At 59.4% G+C, this 21176-nt stretch overlaps 2 protein-coding genes across 2 annotated transcripts; one reads left to right on the top strand and one right to left on the bottom strand.

The window, feature by feature from the left end:
* On the top strand, window positions 1–14574 carry TFDP1 (transcription factor Dp-1). The gene is made up of 12 exons (XM_040991107.1): window positions 1–48; window positions 782–855; window positions 7787–7853; window positions 8375–8481; window positions 10546–10667; window positions 11106–11271; window positions 11368–11511; window positions 11882–11950; window positions 12350–12501; window positions 12574–12740; window positions 12987–13065; window positions 13479–14574. The coding sequence occupies exons 2-12, from the start codon at window positions 844–846 to the stop codon at window positions 13627–13629; spliced, it is 1236 nt and encodes a 411-aa protein (XP_040847041.1). The 5' UTR covers window positions 1–48; window positions 782–843; the 3' UTR covers window positions 13630–14574.
* A 980-nt stretch (window positions 14575–15554) lies between these two features.
* On the bottom strand, window positions 15555–18742 carry ATP4B (ATPase H+/K+ transporting subunit beta). Its single transcript, XM_040990997.1, has 7 exons — window positions 18631–18742; window positions 17819–17947; window positions 17497–17610; window positions 17212–17411; window positions 16721–16777; window positions 15955–16050; window positions 15555–15716 (listed from the first exon to the last, which is right to left on the bottom strand). The coding sequence occupies exons 1-7, from the start codon at window positions 18740–18742 to the stop codon at window positions 15555–15557; spliced, it is 870 nt and encodes a 289-aa protein (XP_040846931.1).
* Between the last annotated feature and the right edge of the window lie 2434 nt (window positions 18743–21176).

The raw sequence follows: 21176 nt of genomic DNA, 5'->3' as shown, positions 1-21176 counted from the left end.
CGCGCGCGGCCCGCGCCCCCGTCGGCGCGGCCGGACCGGGCGAGCCAGGTGCGGGCGGCGGAGGATGCGGTGGGCGCCGGCGCGGAGGGGCCGAGCGGGCGCGGGGCGCGGGCCACGCGGGGCGCGGGCGGGCGGCGGCGGCCTCGGGCTGCGTCCTCGCCACGGGCGGGTGCCGCGCGGCTCCGGCCTTCCCGCGCCCTCCGGGCCCCGCGCGCGCCGGGGCGCCGTGCCAGGCGCCCTTGCTGCGGGCGGGGGCTCCCAGGTGACCGGGCGGCACGGGCGGGGGGCTGGGGCCGGGCCTTGGGGCCTGATGGCCGCGCCCGCGCGGTGCGGGGTCGGGGCGGGGCCAGCGTGCGCGCGGTGGCCGCGGCCTAGTGACAGGTCGCGGCGGGCGGGGACCCGGGAACCCACCTGTCAGAGTTACCGGTTGGCGCCGGAGCGGCTGGGCGCGCAGCACCTCGGGGGACTTGGGGGTGGCCCTGAAGGCCTGCACGTTTGGGCCATGCTCTGTGCGGTGGAGGTATGCGTCAAGCTGAGGCGGCCGGTGCACCCGGACCGGCCATTTGGGGTGCCCCGCGGGGTCCCCAGGTGCTGGCCATTTGCACGGGGAGAGATGTGCTGGGGTCCTAGGGCAGAAGCCGCCTGGGGTGAGCCCAATGGGAAGGTTCCTCAGCTGCCACAGGCCCTGGTGCAGGCGGGAGTTGGAGGTTTAGGTGTGACAGCTCCCCCACTTCTGTTTTCATTCTTGCTCATTTCTTTCTTTTGTCGTTCTTTTTACCAGAAAAGTCAGTTTCTTCCCTGGAGAGTGAATGTCTGTAGCCTTGATTTTCTGGACCTGGTAACATGGCCAAAGATGTGAGTATTCCCACTGGGCATGGTCCAACAAACTGTTTCTTGACGCTGGTGGAAAAGGGGGTTATTATTGATCTGGGAGAGACAGATTCCCCCACCTGCTGGTTCATTCCCCAAATGACCACAGCAGCCAGGAGCTTTTTTTTTTGCGTCTCCCATATGGGTGCAGGAGCCCACGTGCTCAGGCCATGAGCTGGGAGCTGGATGGGAGCAGCCGGGACATCACAGGTGCCCGTGCCAGATGCCACATCAAGGAGCAGTGTTAGCAGCTGTGCCACATACCAGGTGGTACTGACTTAGAAGCACAAAAAATAAGACACATGAAAGGAAACAGAGACGCTGGCTGTGTCCTGTGTGTGACTGACCCTGTGGGCCGTGTCCAGGCCTGTCCTTCGTGTGACTGTCCTGTGATCTGTATCCTGAGTTTGACTGACCCTGTGGGCGGCCTGGCCATGTCCTGTGTGTGACTGACCCTGTGGGCTGTGTCCAGGCCTGGCAATGTCCTGTATGTGACTCACCCTGTGAGTTGTGTCCAATTTGGCGATGTCCTGTGTGTGACTGACCCTGTGGGCGGCCTGGCCATGTCCTGTGTGTGACTGTCCTGTGGTGTGTGTCCAGGCCTGGCCATGTCCTGTGTGTGACTGTCCTGTGGTGTGTGTCCAGGCCTGGCCATGTCCTGTGTGTGACTGTCCTGTGGTGTGTGTCCAGGCCTGGCCATGTCCTGTGTGTGACTGTCCTGTGGTGTGTGTCCAGGCCTGGCCATGTCCTGTGTGTGACTGTCCTGTGGTCTGTGTCGTGTGTGTGACTGACCTTGTGGTCCATGTTCATGCCTGGCCATGTCCTGTGTGTGACTGTCCTGTGGTCTGTGTCGTGTGTGTGACAGATCTTATAGGCCATGTCCAGGCCTTGCCATGTCTTGTGTGTGACTGACCCTGTGGTGTGTTTCCTGTGTGTGACTGACCCTGTGGTCTGTGTCCAGGCCTGGCCGTGTCCTGTGTGTGACTGACCCTGTGGTGTGTTTCCTGTGTGTGACTGTCCTGTGGTCTGTGACCAGGCCTGCCTGTGTCCTGTGTGTGACTGACCCTGTGGGCAATGTCCATGCCTGGCTGTGTCCTGTGTGTGACTGACCCTGTGGTGTGTTTCCTGTGTGTGACTGACCCTGTGGCTGTGACCAGGCCTGGCTGTGTCCTGTGTGTGACTGTTCTGTGGCTGTGTCCAGGCCTGCCTGTGTCCTCTGTGTGACTGTCCTGTGGCTGTGACCAGGCCTGCCTGTGTCCTGTGTGTGACTGACCCTGGGGCAATGTCCATGCCTGGCTGTGTCCTGTGTGTGACTGACCTGTGGGCTGTGGCCAGGCCTGGCTGTGTTCTGTGTAACTGACCCTGTGGGCTGTGGCCAGGCTTCACTGTGTCATGTATGTGTCTGACTCTGGTCTGTGTCCAAGCCTGACCATATCCTGTGTGTGACTGACCCTGTGGGCCGTGTCTATGCTGACTCTGTGCGACTGTCCTGTGCGTGACCCATGTGTTCATGGTAGCCTCATCTGTCACAGGCTTTGTTAAATGGTGATTCTGGATGCTCCTGTTTGTAAGCATGGAGCATCTTCAGGTCTGCCCTGGTCTGGGTTCTTGTTCGGGGGCCGGGGTCTCTAGAGGTGGGTGCCCAGCCAACACTAGCTGTCACGAGTAGTCCACATTCCCCAGGCTGTTCTTGTGTCACTTCTTCCCCTAATGGGATCGACAAGTGCAAGGATAGGTCTCTGTGCATCGTGAAAGTTCTAGAGATTTTTAAAATCATGTATTTGAAAGGCAGACAGAGCTTATTTCTACTGCTTCATCCCTAAATGGCCGCAATAGTCAGAGCTAAGCTAGTCTGAAGCCAGGAGCTACATCCAGGTCTCCCATGTAGGGGCAGAGGCCTGAAGAGTTGGACCGCTTTGAGCTGCTTTCCCAGGCCTTTGTCTTGGAACTGGATTGGAAGTAGAGCAGCTGGGACTCACACTGGCCCCATAGGGGACACTGGCGCAGTCAGCAGAGAATTAGTGCACAACACTGCCCACTGCCCACTGGGAAGTCTGTGAGCCTGGGACCTCTGGTGTCCGCCGTTTTTCTCATGGTGCCCTTCATTCTCCGGGAGCAGCTGTTGCTTTTTTGGTGCTTGCCTGCACAGAGCTGAGCCAGGCTGGGCAGGAATATGTCTGCTGCTGCAGCCTTGGCCTGTGGGCACCTCGTATGGCATCTAGAGAGGAGTGATGCAGCATCCCAGGTGGAGGCACAGCCAGCCTCTGTGAGAGGAGCTGGATGCTGGACCCAGAGGACGGAAGTGGGCGATGCTAGGATAGGGGAGGAGCCGCCTGGGGAAGGGTGTGTGTCCAGGGTCCTTTGCTCACACTTGGGCCCTCAGGTGAGAGATGGTGGTGTTTATGTCCAAGAGGGTGTGGTGCCAGCTGCTCTGGGCCAACGGGTGTGGTCCAGACAGGGGATGGATGAGTGGTCTGCATCGAAGGGACTCCCTGCCCCAGAGGCTTCCACCAGTGGATGCATGCTCAGTGCTGTCTGTTCTCACATGAGGCCACGCTGTTACCTCCCGGCTCCAGGTCCCTATCCACACGTGACGTGTCATGGGGAGGTGGCCCTGGTGCTGGCGTGGTGGATACTGTGAGGCCACATGGCCATTTGCCCTCTGCCAGGTGTACAGCTCACACCCTCTCCTGTTTCAAGTACAAATCCATGTGTTGTTGCAGGGTTTCTGAAGGAATATGGTTCCCAGCATTGTGCCTGTGTGCTGGCATGTGCCCAGATGTGTGCCTGCATGTGCTGGCATGTGCCCAGCCGTGTGCCTGCATGTGCTGATGTGGCTTCACATGTGAGGTCATTGAGGCACCCACCTGAGTGCTGTCCTGGCATTCCTCAGTGTTGCTGAGCTGGCTGCCTCCAACTGCCTGGTTCTGTCTGATGCTTATGGGGACACAGGGAGGGGATGGTCCTTTAGGGAGGGTCCTAGCTGGGAGGCCTGGGACAGAGCTGAGGGCTTGGGTTGTGCCCTTGAAAAGCACTCAGACACGGATCCCCATGACATGTCATGTGTGGATAGGGACCTGGAGCTGGGAGGGGCCCCATGTGAGACTACAGACAGCACTGAGCGTGCAGGGAGTCCCTTCGATGCAGACCACTCATCCATCCCTTGCCTGGACCACACCTGTTGGCCTGAGCTATGGGACCACCCAGGGTCAACCATTCCCAGTGTGGGGCGCTGGGGGTCTACCTGGCTGTTGGGGACCTAAGGGAAAGGCATGGCCAGGCTGGTGTCTGGGTTCCTTGCATTTGGGAGAAGTGAGAAGGAGACATTGTATCTCAGGGTTACACTGTGTCTGGTTCTGGAACTGTGAGTGATGGAAACATGGCTTCTGGGAGCAGTGGGAGTCCAGCTCCCCAGGGTGGGTAGGACCCTAGCAGTTCTCTTTCCTCTTAAGGCTTGGACCCCAGGCCTGTGGGCACTGGCCAGTGCCATGGCTGTGCAGGTCTCCATCCCTCGGCAACCCTCCCACTGCATCCTGGAGGGCCAGAGCTGCCCACATGCAAAGGTCTTTGCAAGAAGAGCTGGAATGGTTAGGGTATACTCAGGTGGAGCTTTCTGCTCACAGAGGTTGTGGAACTGTTGACAGTTCCTAGGAAGGTGGGAGGCAGCAGGCGGTGCCATAGTCCCCAAGGGGCTGGTGTGGCCACAGCCTGGTCTGTCTCCCATCAGGCATGTGCCCCTGCACTGGTCTTGGCAGGTGGGGACTATATAGGAAACAAGGGTCCGTGAGCTGGCCTGTGGTCCGTGTGTTACAGCCGCCGGCTGTGTCATGCAGGAGCCCATGAACAGTCAGCCACGTTGGAGGAAGCCCAGGAGCCTCTGCCGGCCCCCATGCGGCCTCCAGTTGTTGGGTGGGCTCTTCAGGCTGCGGAGTGCAGCATACCTGAGGGGCGTAGCTGAGGGAGGTGGGGAGCAGGATCTAGAGACGGTGCGTGGGTAGGGGGAGCAGCTTCCTGCCCAACTTGGGTCCTGCCTCCTGCTGGGGTAATGGTGGTTTTGGGTGAACTCTAAAAAATTTAAACCCGTCCACGGTGAAATCCAGTGAACATGATCTGTTGCCACATGGGCCATTGTTGTGCCCATGTGTGAGTACACACACGTCCTGTGCTGGGGACGAGTTAGGCCAGCAATCATGGGGTCCTGACCAGTGGACAGCATCTGCCCCATGTCCCTCCCAGCACCAGATGTAAGAACTCTTTTTTTTTTAAGATTTATTTTATTTTTATTGGAAAGGCGGATATAAAGAGAGGAGAGACAGAGAGGAAGATCTTCCATCCGATGATTCACTCCCCAAGTGAGCGCAACAGCCAATGCTATGCTGATCCGAAGCCAGGAGCCTCTTCCGGGTCTCTCATGTGGGTGCAGGGTCCCAAAGCATTGGGCCGTCCTCGACTGCTTTCCCGGGCCACAGGCAGGGAGCTGGATGGGAAGCGGGGCTGCCGGGATTAGAACTGGCGCCCATATGGGATCCCGGGCATGCAAGGTGAGGACCTTAACCACTGCGCCGTCGCGCCGGGCCCAGTGTAAGAACTCTTAAAAAATGTGCTTCATCTGATAGAGGAATTTCTTTTTTCTTTATTTTATTTCTTTATTTTTTTAAGAAAGGCATATCAGAGGAGAGACAGGGAGAAAGATTATCCATCTGCTGGTTTACTCCCCAGGTGGCCGCAACAGCAGCTGAGCCGATCTGAAGGCATGAACCAGGAACTTCTTCCAGGTTTCCTACGTGGGTACAGAGTTCCAAGGCCTTGGGCCATTCTCCACTGCTTTTCCAGGCCACAGGCAGGGAGCTGGATGGAAAGTCTAGCAGCCAGGACATGGGCTGATGTCCATTCGGGCATCAGCACTCGCTACACCACAGTGCCAGCCCCAACATTTGTGTTCTGATGTCATCATCAAGTGCTTGGGGGAGGGTGTGCTATGTGTAATGTGTTAGGGATGGCATGCGTAGTAAATCAGATTCATGGTCATGGGATGGTGGTTTTGTGGTAGGAGGCAGAGTATTACTCTGTAAGAATGACTTCCATGATTGGATCTGTTTCCCTGTGATTCCTGGACAGGTTGTGGTAGTGTTGTCAGCTTCCTGGACTGGTTGTGGTGTGTTGTTGTCCTCGACAGGTTGTGGTAGCGTTGTCATCGTGGTCAGGTTACGGTAGGGTTGTCAGCTTCTTGGACAGGTTGTGGTGGTGACAGGTGGACATCAGCTCCTAGGACCCTGTGGGACTCCCTGTGTGGTCACTGTGTTGATCCCTCCTCCGTGGACAGCAGGGCTGTCTCCTCTCCCCAGCCCTGTGCATTATCACCCACAGGCTTAGTTCATTTCAGTGTCCAAGCTAGGTCAGGGGATGTGCGTGTGCCCACTGGCATGGGTCATGGGCCATAGTCTGTGGATGCTGTGGAACCACGGCATTTGGCTTATCGACTCCCATGGTGGGTTGAGTGGCACAGTTCCCATGGGGCTAGGAATAACTGGGCCGAGCCATGAGGGTTGGCTGGCCCACCCCTCACAGAGCTGGCGGCGTCCACCAGAAGCTGCTTCTTGGAGAGGCCTCATAGCAGTCACATCCTGTGTGCTGCTGGCGTGGACACCTTGCTGTGCCTTGCTGTGTGCTGGAGACACTGCCCTGGCCACGTGGACCTCAGGGAAAGGTGCCTGGCATCATCCCCACCTCACCCTGTGGAACCTCTGCCTGACAAAGCATCGTATTAGCACTCTGCATCTCCTGCCAGGAGTCCCCCAGTGGCATCCCACTGAGATCACCCCCAGGTGTGCTAGAAGGTGCTGTCCAATGGGTTCTAGGGCACCTGCCAGTTGACTCAGGCTGTCCAGTGTCTGCATATATGGTCATGTGTGGGCACTGAGCTGCTGTGTGCAGAGTTTGTGTGTGCAGTTGCCATGGGTGTGTAGCGTTCCTCTGTGTATGTGTTATTACCATGTTGAGTTCCTGTGTGCACAGATGCCAATGTGTGTTCATGTGTGTGTGCTGGTTCTGGTGTGTGGAGTTGTGCGCACAGCTGCCATGTATGCACACATGTATGTATTGGTTCATGTTTACATGTGTGGACTGGTTCCTGTATGGAGTTCTGTATATACAGCTGCCATGTGAGCACATGTATGTATTGGTTTGTATGTACATGTGTGGACTGGTTCCTGTGTGTGGAGGTCTATGTATGCAGCTGCCATGTGTGTGCACATGTATGTATTGGTTTGTGTGTGTGGTTGTCATGTATATACGCATGTGTACTGGTTCAGGTATGTAGAGTTCTGTGTACACCGCTGCCTTGTGTGTGCATGGGTATGTATTGGTTTGTGTGTGCGTTGTGTGGTTGTCATGTATGCACGTGTGTACTGGTTCTGGTGTGTAGACAGTGTACACAGCTGCCATGCATGTGTACATGTGTGGGCTGTTTCTTGTATGTGTGTGCTTGTAGAGTTCCTATGTATACTGTTGCCGTGTGTGCACATGTGTGTTTATTGCCTGCGACAAGCACGTCATTCACAGGAGCTATGCCTGACACTCGGTGGGCGAGGTTCTGCCCAGGAGTCTCCTTTGGGGGCTGCCATCTTCCTGAGAGCTGGATCGGGAGGTCTATCTCCTGGGCTTCCAGAGAGGCAGGTGCAGGGTGGTTGGCAATGCCCAGCCCTGCATGTACTCCCTTCCTGGCTGCTTCTGAGGGGCACCAGGCTCTCTCATCACTGCCCCCCAGGCACTGCTGTTGTAGCTCCTGGACCCCTCTCGTGTGTGGTGCCCTGCTTGACGTGTGGGTGACAGCAGCGGCCCCGTGGTTGGGAGGATGTCTTGTACACCCCTTAGAGCAGCTGGGACGTGCACTCACCTTGCTGTCCTTGTGCTGCAGGCCGGCCTAATTGAAGCCAATGGAGAACTGAAGGTCTTCATCGACCAGAACCTCAGCCCTGGGAAAGGTAAAGGGGTGGACCCCAGGCTGGATCATCCCTGCCAAGGCAGGAGGCTGTGGCTGCTGGAGCCGGAAGCCTTCACCCAGCTCTCAAGCCAGGCACCCTCCCGCAGGCCTGTGCTCCTGCAGCTGGTGTGTACTTGCACCAGCTCAGCCACAGTCAAGAAAGCAAGGGCTCTTGGAGACAGAAAGCAGGTGGCCAGGTGGCTTGTCCCTCATCAGTCCTGTGGGGCCCTCGGGTGTCCTTGGTGGTCAGCAGTTATGGGAAGCTGGCTTCATGTGGGGCAAATGCCCATTTGAGGGGCGAATGCAGGTTCGGGGACCCGCGTGCCTGTAGAGGTGCTGGTTCTGATGCTACCTGCTGAGTACGGTCCAGACATTTCAATGAGGCAGTGAGGCACTTGGGCCGGCCTGAGGGTTAAGAGTGGATACCCACGTGGTGCAGGGACTTGGGACTTGGGCCAGGCCCAGAAGGATCCACACGGGCATGGGCCTGGGGGCAACTCCTGACTTGCGCATGTGTTGCAGGAGTGGTATCCCTGGTGGCCGTGCACCCGTCCACTGTGAACACCATTGGAAAGCAGCTCTTGCCAAAGACCTTCGGGCAGTCCAATGTCAACATCGCCCAGCAAGTGGTAAGGGGTAGGGTTGGGAGGAGCCAGGAAGTGGAGATGGGGCCAGGTGCAGAGGGATGGGCCAGGAGGCCACCCTCTACAACAACCTTGTTCCTCAGGCTTGCTAGAGAATGGCGCTTTTGCATGAGCTGGCCCGTTCCATGACCCTGGGCGGCTTTTTCGATTGTTCAGGAGGGTGGGGGTACATGGGCCTGGCAGGCTGGAGCTGCCCTCCAGTGCTTCATTTCTGTCTGCACTTGCACCCAGAAGTAGAAGTCTCAGGACCAGCCCCTGCCCCCCAGGCGCCTGCAGCCTCTACCCTGGGAACCCCGACATGCTGTTCCCTCTGGGTCCACCCTGGTGAAACTGTCAGCTTTTCAGGCTGGTGGCTTTGTCACCATGTCACAGTGGGGTGGTTGTGAGCAGCCCGTTTTGGTGTGGGTACGGTAGGTGGGGGAAGGACTTCTCAGGGTCTGAGCAGCTGGAGTGTCTAGCAGCCCCCTAGAACTTCCCAGCTCTGTGGGGGTGGAACAGCAAAGACTGCTGGCTGGTGTGGGTCCAGCTCCTCCCACTGACGCATTTGCTGCCCTCCTCTTAGTCTTGTTGTCTGAAAGAGAGGATGGGTTGTTTTAAGATTCGTTCATTATTTGAAAGGCAAAAGTATAAACGGAGAGAGCTTTCTTCCATCTGCTGGGTCCTGCCCAGATGACCATGACAGGCAGAGCAGGCCTGAGCCAGGCTGCAGCCGGAAACCAGGGCCCCAAGCCTTTCTCTTCTCTGCCTCCCGGGTAAGTGGGTACCATTGATCCTCCCTGGGTGCCATGGTCCTGCCACTTCCGGCCATCTTCCCACTGCTGGTCCGCTGTTCTGCCTGCCTCTTGCCCTCCCTGGCTCAGTGCAGAATGGGAAGCAGGAGCTAAGGGCAGTGCTGGTAGAGCCTTGGCTGGGGCTTCTCAGTGGAGGTGGGAGAAGTACCCCAGGGGAGGGGCCAGCTGGGGTGTCCTGGAGACCCTCTGAGGCCACACCCTACCTTCCTGCCACAAACTTTCTTTGCTAATGATCATCTCAGGTCACAGTAACAGATGAGTCTGGTTCTGCAGCATGGCTCACCTGGTGGGGTGGCAGGTACACAGGGTCACCTGGTGGGGTGGCAGCTACAGACAGGCTCAGGTGCTCCTCAACCTGTGTATCACTGACCAGGTTGTGAGGGGTTCTTAGTGAGCCTGGTCATTACCACCAAGCGCTCGGGGCAGGTGGCTCCTGTAGCAGTGGTTCAGAGTGTGCAGCGAGGTGGTTCCTGGCAGTAGCTCAGTCTCTTGCTCCAGCTTTGCACAAACAGGACCAGCCATGCATTCCTGTGTGGGCTGAGCACAGAAGCAGGAGCTGCCCCTGCAGCCTCCTAGGGCCAGTTTGCCCCCGGGTACCAGTGGCCGTACCACCACTTCTGACCATGACCCTTCCGGAAAGTTCTCTGTGGTGGCCCTGACCTGTGCCTCATGCACTTCCTGAAGACAAGTCTGGGAAGTACCCACTCCCTTTGGTGATCTGGTGACTCCCTCTTGGTTCTGTTGAGTTTCTTGGACAATCAGTGCCAGTGCCTATGGAGAAAGCCAGGCCTCTGTTGTCCGTGGTGCCATCTACCTGGTCAGGTCTCTTGCCAGGGTGTGGAGGGGGCCTGGGCCGGCATCCTTGAGACCCTGTTTCCACTTAGTGAATCCAGTCCAGCAGAGTGGGAACCAGGCTGGGAAAGGAGGCAGTGTCCCTCGCTGCTCATTCGAGGTTGGCTCCAGCAGCTCAGGGGCACAGTGTTCACACCTGGGACAGGGGTTGCCCCCTAGAGGACAGAGTGGGGTCCTGTGACTTGTCTCACCAGGCATGCTGGAGCTGCTTTCCAGCAGCCACCTCAGTCCCTGGGTCAGGAGGAAGTGCTGGGTAGGGCTGTGCTGGAGTGGCTATGTCCTGGCCTCTTACCTCCTGGGTGCCTGTGTGGCCGGAAAGGGTGCCTGAGGCTTGCACCCCTCCGTCCTTGCTCCTCTGGGTGTGGCTTAGCCCCAGGCTGTCCCAACATGCCTGTCCCTCCTGCAGGTGATCAGCACGCCCCAGAGGCCGACTGCATCCAGTACGATTGTGGTTGGGAGCCCACACACACCCAGTGCACACTTGGCCTCACAGAACCAGACCTCCGACTCCTCACCCTGGTCGGCCGGGTGAGTGCACTAGGCAGGTCCTGGGCAGGGCCATGAAGATGGTCACTCCATCACTCCCAGCATCCCTCTGCTGGCCTGCCAATGGGTTGGGGGCAGGTTTCACCACGGCCTCAGTCAGGCTCTCACAGGAAAGGGTTCCTGGCAGCCATCCTACACAGCCCAGGCACGGGCAGCTGGAGCCGTGGGACACCTGCAGGCTCTACAGTTGGACCTGTGCCTGTTCCCTACAGGGCAGAATGTGTGGGGTCTTCACCAGGCATTGCTCAGCCAACATGGTTGGCCAAGTCTCCATGGAGGAAGCACCACGGTGTCTAGTAACCTTGGCCCTAAGCCCGTGTCCTTGTGGTCTGGGAGAGCCATGTGTGGCTCCAGCCACCATCCCCTCCCCTCACGACTTGTGATGACAGCTTGCCTGTTCTCCCCACCCCCACCTTGCAGCAAGCGGAGCCGCAAGGGCGAAAAGAACGGCAAGGGGCTGCGACACTTCTCCATGAAAGTGTGTGAAAAGGTGCAGCGCAAAGGTACCACGTCCTACAACGAGGTGGCCGACGAGCTGGTAGCGGAGTTCAGTGCTGCCGACAGCCACATCCTGCCCAGCGAGTCAGTGAGTGTCCCTGCTGCCCGCCCCAGCCACATGCCCGTTGTGGCCCTGGGGAGCTGTGGGGAGGCCCCAGCCGTGCCGACACTGCGCTCCCTCCAGGCCTACGACCAGAAGAATATCCGGCGCCGTGTGTACGACGCGCTCAACGTGCTCATGGCCATGAACATCATCTCCAAGGAGAAGAAGGAGATCAAGTGGATTGGCCTGCCCACCAACTCGGCGCAGGAGTGCCAGAACCTCGAGGTGCCGTGGGGGTGCCAGGAGGGCTGCTTACTGGGCAGGTGCACCCGGTGCCTCAGTCCCCCACACTGGCCTCACCGAGGGCCTTGTACCCAGCAGGTCACAGAAACGCTGTAGCCACACCCAGGGGGAGAGGGGCCCCTGGTCTATGGTGTCTATCTGGCCCTGCTTTCCCTCACATCAGTCTGAGTGTGCGTTCACCTTTGGCCTGTCTGTCTGCCATGGAGTGTACACCCGTGTCTGTCTGCCATGGAGTGTCCCCCCTGTGTCTCACTGTGCTGTGTCTCACTGTACTGTGTCCCCCACCTGTCTTGCGGAGCGGTCAGGCCCCCTGCTCATGCAGGTGCAATGCTGCAGCACTCTGTCCCTGCAGGTAGAGAGGCAGAGGCGGCTGGAACGGATAAAGCAGAAGCAGTCGCAGCTGCAGGAGCTCATTCTGCAGGTAGAGCTTCCCATCACCCGTCCGAGCCGCCCTGCCAGGCTGCGCCCTCCTGGTATGGACACAGCTGGGGACATTGTTACTCGCTGGCTCAGCCTGTGGCAGCAAGTCCTGGCAATACTCCCTCACTGAGCAGATGAGCCCTGCCTCGCGTGGCACCACCGTCCCCAGGCTGGCAGGGGCGAGTGGACTAGACTGGGTCAGGGCATGTGTGTTTACAGTAGTCACTCAGGGGCCTGGTTGAAGTCCCCACTTTCCTCAGGGGGCTGTGTGGTCCCCACTGTCCTTGGAATGAGTGTGGTCCTCGCTGTCCTCAGGGGGTGTATGGTCCCCGCTGTCCCCAGGGGGTGTATGGTCCCTGTGGTCCCCAGCTGTGCCCCAGCAAGCCTCCCCTTCCTCTAGCAAATTGCCTTCAAGAACTTGGTGCAGAGGAACCGCCAGGCTGAGCAGCTGGCCAGCCGGCCGCCTCCACCCAACTCAGTCATCCACTTGCCCTTCATCATCGTGAACACCAGCAAGAAGACCGTCATCGACTGTAGCATCTCCAATGACAAGTGTGTGGAGGGGCAGAGGGGCGGCCGGGCCAGGGGTGGGGCAGCGGGATGGGCTGACTGTGTGTCCTGCAGGTTCGAGTACCTGTTCAACTTCGACAACACGTTCGAGATCCATGATGACATTGAGGTGCTCAAGCGCATGGGCATGGCCTGTGGGCTGGAGTCAGGCAGCTGCTCGGCAGAGGACCTCAAAATGGCCAGGAGCTTAGTGCCTAAAGCCCTGGAACCCTATGTGACAGGTCAGCTGGAGGTGGGGCTGGGGGCAGGGCTGGGGGAGTGACAGGTCAGCTGGGGGTGGGGCTGGGGGCGGGGCTGGGGGAGTGACAGGTCAGCTGGGGGTGGGGCTGGGGGGCGGGGCTGGGGGAGTGACAGGTCAGCTGGGGGGCCCTGGGGTGGGACTGCCCTGTGCTAGTGACCCTGTCCCTACGCAGCAGTGAGTTCACCCCTGCCACTCCCACTGCTAGTGATACTCTGTTCCTCCCCAGAAATGGCTCAGGGATCCCTTGGTGGTGTGTTCGTCTCCACAGCGGGCTCTGCATCCAACGGCACGAGGCTGTCTACCAGGTGACGGGCAGGGAGGCAAACCACAGCCGCCTGGGGGAGGTTGTCACCCAGTACCACATTGGGAACCAGCTTCTGTGGATCGGGGCGCCCTGTGAGGAGTCCTGAGGCACATGCGTTGACGTGTGCCACTGGCCCACTGTACCCCTGAGCTGAGGGGATAGGCTGAGCCGATGAGGGTCTCCAACATTGCTGCATGCCTCATGGCACTTTGCACAAACCTTGGAGAGTTAGGGGCTGAAGAAATGAGAGCCTAAACTGTCTCCCAGCACGGAGCTCACTGGCTGCTGCCCCGCTGGAGAGGCGGGCTGGGGTGCTGCTCCCCAGGGTCGCCTGGCCCTTACCTGGAGCACCCCCAGCAGGCCTATAGGTGGGCCGCCCGCAGCTGCCTGAGGTGCCGTCCTCCCTGCCCACAGTGACCTGACCAATGGTGCCGACGGGATGCTCGCCGGTAGCTCCAACGGGTCTCAGTACAGCGGCTCCAGGGTGGAGACGCCCGTGTCCTACGTGGGTGAGGACGACGATGACGACGATGACGACTTCAACGAGAATGACGAGGAGGACTGAGGTGGAGCCACGCACGCAGTCGCGTTGTTCACACGGGGCTCTCGCCAGGGCAGGGCCGCGCGGGGCGTGGGCGGCTGGCGGCGCTGTTTGCTTGGCAAGCCACTGTGTGCTTCCGTTTCCGGCTCTTCTACATTCAGACTTGGTTCTTGCCCCTCTCATCCCCACCCCGACATGCCCGCCAAGTGGGCTGCAACCAGCAGCCTCCACCCACTCGGACTCGCTGCGTGGCTGTGGGCGCCCAAGACCTGGGGCGCGGCCTCTGAATCACACAGCGTCCAAAGACGGGAACGAGTGGCTGCACCTGCCTGGACCCCAACGCCTGGCGGGTGGCGCAGCTGGAGTTCCTTAAGTTATGCTGACTGTGGGCACTCTACCCAGCGCTCACTCGCTCTCTTGCAGCAACAAATTGCAAAGTTCTCTCTCTTTCTCTCTGTCGTTTTGTTCTGCTGGGCAAAGGCGCCTGCCGCTGGGCGTGGCCGTGGAAGCTCCCGGAGGGTTTGTTGCCTGATTTCTTACAGGCTATACTTGGAGACTTTTCATGAAATAGCTGTTTACATGCTGATAAGGCGTCGGAAGACACGAACCGAAGCTGGCATAGGGTCCTCTCCCTGGCCATCGCCCGTAACCTATCACCACGTCGGAATTAAACCTAGAGAATGTTTTAACAGTTTTTTAACTCAGAATTTGTCAATCATTTTTAATAGTTCTTTTTTTATAAAGAGAAAAAAGGAAACTAGGGTTCAGGCAGGCGTCTGTGGAAGACGTGTGTGCGACGTTCCCTGTGCAGCCACCGCCAGCTGCCTGTGCGGAGCCGATAGTCTTTTTATTGAAACACAGAATAGACTTTTCTGTAATATTTTATGGAATATAAAGACTTTAATGGTCTGACTTGTTTAACTTGGCACTGTTAGTTTTTATTAATAAAACGCGCATGAGCATTTTAAAGCGGTCCCGTGTTCTCTGTCCACAGGGGGATCCCTGTGCCAGGCCCGGGCTGGGCCAGGAAAGCCTTGCTTAGAGACCACTGTCCAGGGCTCACAGCGCTCCCGGGCCTCTTCACCCTGGAAGTTGCTGTGGATTCCACAGGTTTCACCTTTGGAATGGAAATTCTGGAAGGGAGTCGGAGCAGGTCACACGTGCATCTATGTCCCACAGGCTGTGGGGGCACCGAGCCCTCCTCAGACACAAGGTACGGCTGCCTGCTCTGGGGACACAGAGCAGGGCCTGTGCTCCAGCCCTGAGGACACGGGCAGGGCAGGCACCCTGGGTTCCCTGCCTGGAGGTCCAGCTGTGGGTGGTTTCTGAGAGGACCCTGGTGCTTCCTCAGTGCCTGGCAGGGTGGGAGAGTCAGCCGATCCCTCCTGTGATGACGTGGCACATGGTAGGCCCCTCTCCGAGGACTCCAGCTCATGGATGCCTGTCCCTGGGGATCATCCCTGTGGACTTTGCTGTGGTGTAGGCAGTCCAAAGGGGTGACCGCGTGCCCAATGCTATGGGTTCCTCCAGGGCCCGCCTTAGCAAAGAGACCTCAGAAACGGGGGGTTGGAGCGTTACTGCTCTCTGAAGAAATGCGATCATTCCATGCAACGCAGACTTTAACATACTTTATTGTCTCAACTTGGGGCTACACCCTGTGTGGGTTCCTGTGGGCACCCCGTGTGAGAACCCTTGCAGCCCCTACCCACCTGGAAAGCTGGGTGTACTGAAGCTCAGAGCACTGGGACAGCCAGGAACTGCTGCCCCAGGGAGGGTGATCACCCAGGGCCTTCATAGCGGCCTTGGCCGGTATGTTCCATCTTGGCTGACGGCCACACCGGCACTGGGTGGGGTTTGACAGGAAGTGGCTGGACCAAAATGCTCTCCCTGCCACAGCTGCCTAGAGCCCCCACAGGACGAGCGAGCCACGGGAGACTCCCTCGCCACCTTCACTTCTCAATCTGGAGCTTGAACTCTACTTTGCCCTCATACGGATCGTGGGGGTTGTCGAAGGTCACATGGTCAGCCAGGATCTTGCAGACGACCACGACCTGTGTGTTCTTGGGCACATTGAGGAGCTTGGCGGCCACCAGAGGATTGCTGTAGTGTGGCTGGGGAGAGAGGCAGAGTGTGAGGTGGGGGAAGCGAGATGGGGAGGGAGGGCGCAAGGTGTTGAGGCAGCAAGGAGTGGAAGAACTGCTAGGGGTGGGCCTGGTGCCCTCTCCTTTAAGGATGTGGGGCATCTCCAGGTCACAGCATACAGGTGGGGCACCAGGGGGTGTGAGGGTGAGGACTTGGTCAGCCTCTGCGAGCCTTCGCATTGCCCAAGGGCGGGGGTGCACCACATACCTGTGCTTTCTTCCCATAGTAGGGAAAGTAGTGCAGGCTGAAGGTGCCGTTGGGCGGGTAGTACTCCACCTGCAGCGGCTCCCGATGGGGCTCATCCTGGGGAGGAAAGGCATACACTGAGAGCGAGCCCACGTGCGTGAACACAGCATGTCCCCATGAGCACACCCCTGTGCCTGTGCGTGTGTGTGTCTGTGTGCACCTGGGAAACTGCTGCCTGTGGGCCCTGACTGGTCAGAGCTGAGACCCTGTAAGGGGTGTGTGTAGATTTTGAGCTCCAAGCTGAGCGGCTGCCAGTCTGTGTGTTGGACCGGGCAGCATGGACTCTGTCCTGTTGGGTGCTAGGCAGCAGAGACGTGCCCATGAGAAGCTCCAGGGGCCAACCTCACTGCAGCCTACACATGTGGTTGGACTAACACAGCCACAAGGAAGCCCGGAGGCCTGCTGCTGCACAGTCGCAGTTTGCAGAGTTTGCAGAGGCCACGATAGGGTGGTGTGTTTTGGCTTTGGTGTCACACTTCACTGAGGCGGGTGCCAGGAGAACTTGAGGATGGCAAGCACCATTGCTGCTGACCAAGCAGAGGCGTTTGTGAATCTGCAGCCGTAGGGAGTGCAGGACAGGGCCTTTCCCTATGGCCACCAGGCCAGCCGAGAGGACAGTGGGCTGGAGTCTGGTTGTTTGCCATGAGGCCCTGCTGGGCCCCAGTTGAGGACTCTGAGTCCGCGGGCTGCTTCACCTCTGCAAAGCTGTGTTTGCTTCCACACTCACCAGGAAGCTGCAGTCCACGCGGGGAGGCGTACTGTTGCTGGGCAGGAACTTGACGATCTGGAAGAGAACGGCGTCTGGGTGCAGGGCCTCTTCCCAACCCCCTGCTCCCCCTCTTCAAATTCAAGCCCAGGTAGCCTGTCTCAGACACCCTGGCCCACTGAGGCCATCCAGCCCCTGGGGCCACCCCCATCTCCCATCAGCCTCACTGAGGTTAAACATGAGGGCTGACTTCACATCTGAGGTTGGGACACTGCTTCCTGGCAGGCCTCCTGTCAGCCACTGCTGCCTTGGGGTCACCTACATCTAGCACATGGTCGGGGGGCCCAGGTCGAAAGCTCCCTCTCTGCATTCTCTCCACCACTGGAGGCCCCTTGTCTTGCTGACTACGGGCCGAGGACACACCGCGCCCTAGGCAGGGTCAGTCCCTGGGCCAGGCCAAGCCGAGGCCAGAGGGCTCAGGGCTCCTGCCCGCCGCCCTCTGCCGTGCTCACCCTGTTCATCTTGATGATGAAGCAGGGCTTCCCCTCCTGGAAGCCAAAGCCGGGGTCCCTGACGCCAGAACAGCCCCCCAGCATGTCTGTCGTGAACTTGCAGGAGAACTTGGTATGGTTGGGGGCCCCGAAGGTCTCCTGGAAGAAGTAGGTCTTGGAGGTGCAGTTGATGTTGTCCCTCTGGGCAGCAGGTGAGTAACCTGCAGGCAGAGGCAGCACGGCATGGGGCGGCCCTGGCCACTGCAGTCAGCATGAAGCACCTGCTGGGCCAGGTAGGTTACTCACCTGCCAGGAAGCTGTGCAGCATGTGTACAAGGCCAGCCCAGGTACTGTTGTCAGAGATGTTGTAGTGGATATCCAGGCCTTTCTCCCCATATGTGTCTGGCCGTAGGGTCACACCTGGGGCACAGGGGACACGGCTACTGTCATACCCTGGCTGCCTGGGAGCAAGTGGGCCAAGCCTGAGGATGCTGGGTGCCCCCCAGCCAGAGGCCACTCAGCCAGCCACAAGAGGCCAGACACCCAGCCAGAGGCCAAACCCTAACCCGACCGTGCTGCCGTCCCGAGCCACCAGAGGGCGCCACCTCCCCAATGGGGCTGTGCCCACCTGGTGACTTCAGCTGGTCCTGATAGTCGGGCGTGTAAGGGTCGATGGTCTGCATGAGCACGTAGATGCACAAGGCGAACAGCCCGGTCATTACCACATAGAAGGCCACGTAGTACAGGCTGATCCAGACTGGGGGCGCGGGGATAGGGGTGTCAGAAGTTGTGACTGCCGCTGAGCACATGCGGCACGTAGCCTCACAGCTGCCCACAGAGCCTGTCCCTTCCAGGGAACAGTCCCGTGTAGATGCTTCCTGCTCCCCTAGTCAGAGCCATGCAGGTCATGGCTAATGGGCCAGCCTCTGATGGGCATTTCTGGAAAAGTCTAGAAAAGAGTGCCCGATGCTGCCTGTCCTCTGGGAGTGGACTCTGCTGGGTAGGTCACTGCGGGCAGCAAATTGGGGAGTACAGGTGCTCGTGGGGTCCAGCAACACCTGTTCCCCTGTCCCCCAGCCTGATGTCAGGCCCCCACCATAGGCTCTTCTGACCTGGTGGCCATGGAATCTCCAGGAACCCATGCAGGTGGCATGGCCTTTGCCAGACAAGGGGCTGAGGCTGCCCTGGCACCCTGGGTAGATGACAGTGGGTACCCTCTGGCCCCTGGGCCTATGGCCATCTTAGGTGGGTGCACCAGCAAGCATTAATGTCCCTCGAGGCTGGTCAGGGCCACAAGGACCATGGGGGACCCAGAGCTGCCTGCTTCCCCAGTAGGGTCGAAACATGGGCTCGTCCCTGGGTGATCTGAGCTGGGAGCTGCTGTCCTGGCCCTGAGAGGTTGAGGTGGGCAGGGGTGTCTAGCAGGTGGCCTGGTCCTACCCCAGCGGATCGGTGTGCGGCCCAGCATCTGACCGGTGTCCGGGTTCCAGCAGTAGTGGCGGAACTCCTCCATGCGCTGGGCACATGTCTTCTTCTCCTGCAGGGCAGCCATGTTGCTGTCGGGGAGCCACACCGCACCCCGCACCTGCGTCTACAGAGGCCCCAGGTCTTATAGCCTCAAAGGCATTGCGGGCGCTGGCCCCAGGCGGTGCTATCAGCCGTGTCCATCGGCTCCCCAAACACAGGGGCCTGTGCGGCACTATCGCACTTCCACCTGCCCGGGCGCCGGCTGGCCACAGGGTTCAGCCCACTGCCCTTGTACGTCCTCAGCTTTATCTGCTGTGCCAACACTGGCCAGGGCTCTGTGTCCTCCCACCTGCCTCAGTGAGAGGAATGCAGGTCACCGAGCACCCAAGGGTGACCTTGGCCACACCTGCACAGGGCGTGTCAGGGGTCCCTGCAACTACTCTGGTGGCCCTGCCTGTGGCATCTCTGCCCAGAGTGCTTCTCCGCTTGGTGCCCTGCTGTTGGAGGGGTGGGGAAGTGGTAAACGCAGTGCAGGTCAGATGAGGATGTGGGTACAGGGCAGAGTGGGTGTTGCTCCCCAATGCCTGAGATCCGAACATGATTGCCCATTGTGGAGATGGCGAGGGGCTGGGGTGGGTCCTGGCCCAGGGCTCAGTTGTCTCTGCGGCTGCCACCAAGCGGGGACTGTCCACTCTTCTGGTCGAGTACAGGGAGCATGTGAGTGGAGGGTGTGCTCAAGCCCCTCTCTGGACAAATCTGACGCCAAAACCTGAGGCAGTGGGGCTGCTGGGCCTCTGCTTGGGCCTTGCCCTCCAGGCAGCTGCCCCTGGCCCTGCTCCAGCAACCTTGTGGGCCAAACTGCAGTCTTCCTGCTTGTGGGATTGCGTAGTGCCAGGGCAGCATCCTGGGGGCTTAGAGCGAGCTGTGTGGGCCTGGGGTCTCGGCCTGTGGCCAAGAGCGGCTTCCCACAGCAGGCTGTGAGAACAGGTGTTCAGATGCCCATAGACTCAGGGTGGGGGGAATCCTGGACCACCATGGCTGCCTGCAGTCACTCGGCTGCCCCTGACCCCCCACAGCCAGGGAGCTGGGACTCTGTCTCCACTAACCCCCATGCTGCCCAGCAGTGACCGGCAGTCCACACAGTCCATGTCCAGGTGCAGCCCAGCTGAACTTATGCCAAAGGCAAGGGGCAAATGAAGGGCAAGTGGGAGAAGCCTTGGACAGCTGAGCTGGCCACACGGTCAGCTGCCGTGTGGGTACCTCCCAAGATGCTGCGTGGAGTCATCACCTGCTCTCCACAGTCACCCAGAAAATGAAAGATGAGGGGACATTTGCCAATGCATTTGAACATTTTCAAAAGATTTTTTATTTATATAAAAGGCCGAGTGACACAGGGTGGGAGTGAGAAAAATCTTCCCTCCGCTTGTTCATGTCCCAAATGTCCACAGCAGCCAGAGCTGGGCCAGACTGAAGCCAGAAGTGCGTCCAGCTCTCTCACATGGGTGGCAGGGGCCTGGGCCTTGGGTCATTACCTCACAGCCTCAGGCCTACAGGCAGGGTCATGGTGGCTGAGACCCAGCACTATGACCCTGCTGGGAAAGAAGTGGCTGGTAGGGGGAGGCCAGCTATTGGCCAAGGTCACCTGCTGGTAGTGGTGCTGGGAGGTGGGAACAGGCAAGGCCCAAGGCGTTGTCCACCTTAAATATTTGCTCTCCAGTCTGCGGCCACTGAGCTTGCCAGGAGCCGTGCTGGCCCCATACACTTCCCAGTACCCCCACAGGCCACTGCTGCCCCCTGGCCTGCCGGCCGCTGTGCTGTCTCCTGGCCCACCGGCTGCTGTGCTGTCCCCTGGCCTGCCAGCTGCTGTGCTGTTCTCTGGCCCGCCAGCCTCTGTGCTGTCCCCTTGGCCTGCATGAAGAATCCCCGGCCCTCTGGCCCCAGTGATTGATCAGAAGTCAGGCTGCCTCCCCTGCAGCCCCATGCTCATCCTTGTCCTTCCCACATGGTCACGGAGCAGTCCCACTGGAGCTCAGCGTGATACTGGCTCTACTACCCCCAGGTGCACCAAGGTGTTTTCAGGGGTTTCAGGTGTGCCCACCTGCCTGCATTTCCCTGGGGAGGCTCAACCTGGGTGGATTCAGCCGGGGCTGTGTTCCCCTAGGGAGGCTACTCGTGGCAAACCGTAGGTGAGGAGAAAGACCACTGGACACTGGCTGCTCAGCGGTGCTGGGGCCTCACCTGGGCTGGGCCTGCCTCCCCGAGGAGAGTCAAGTCAGGCCTGGAGCCAGAGGTCCTGCTTAATCCTCGTCCAAGCGGCTTAGGGGATTCTTTCTCCTACACCTGCCAGTGACCCCTGCGTGTCCTCGCTGATCCTGCCCGGGATTGAGTCTTGGTGCTGCGTCAGCTGTAGATCCTGGGGATTCCTGGCCAGCAGCCTCACCTCAGAGGACGTCTCCCTGAGCCCCGGAGGGCAGGAGCAGGCCACAGGCCAAGGGCAGACGGGTCAGGCCGGCGGCACA

The sequence above is a fragment of the Ochotona curzoniae genome, unplaced genomic scaffold (assembly GCF_017591425.1).
Source record: "Ochotona curzoniae isolate NIBS_2020 unplaced genomic scaffold, NIBS_Ocur_1.0 contig_64, whole genome shotgun sequence".
In the NCBI taxonomy this organism is placed as follows: domain Eukaryota; kingdom Metazoa; phylum Chordata; class Mammalia; order Lagomorpha; family Ochotonidae; genus Ochotona; species Ochotona curzoniae.
The sequence above is the reverse complement of the archived record's forward strand: the minus strand, read 5'-3'. Positions and strand labels throughout refer to the sequence as shown.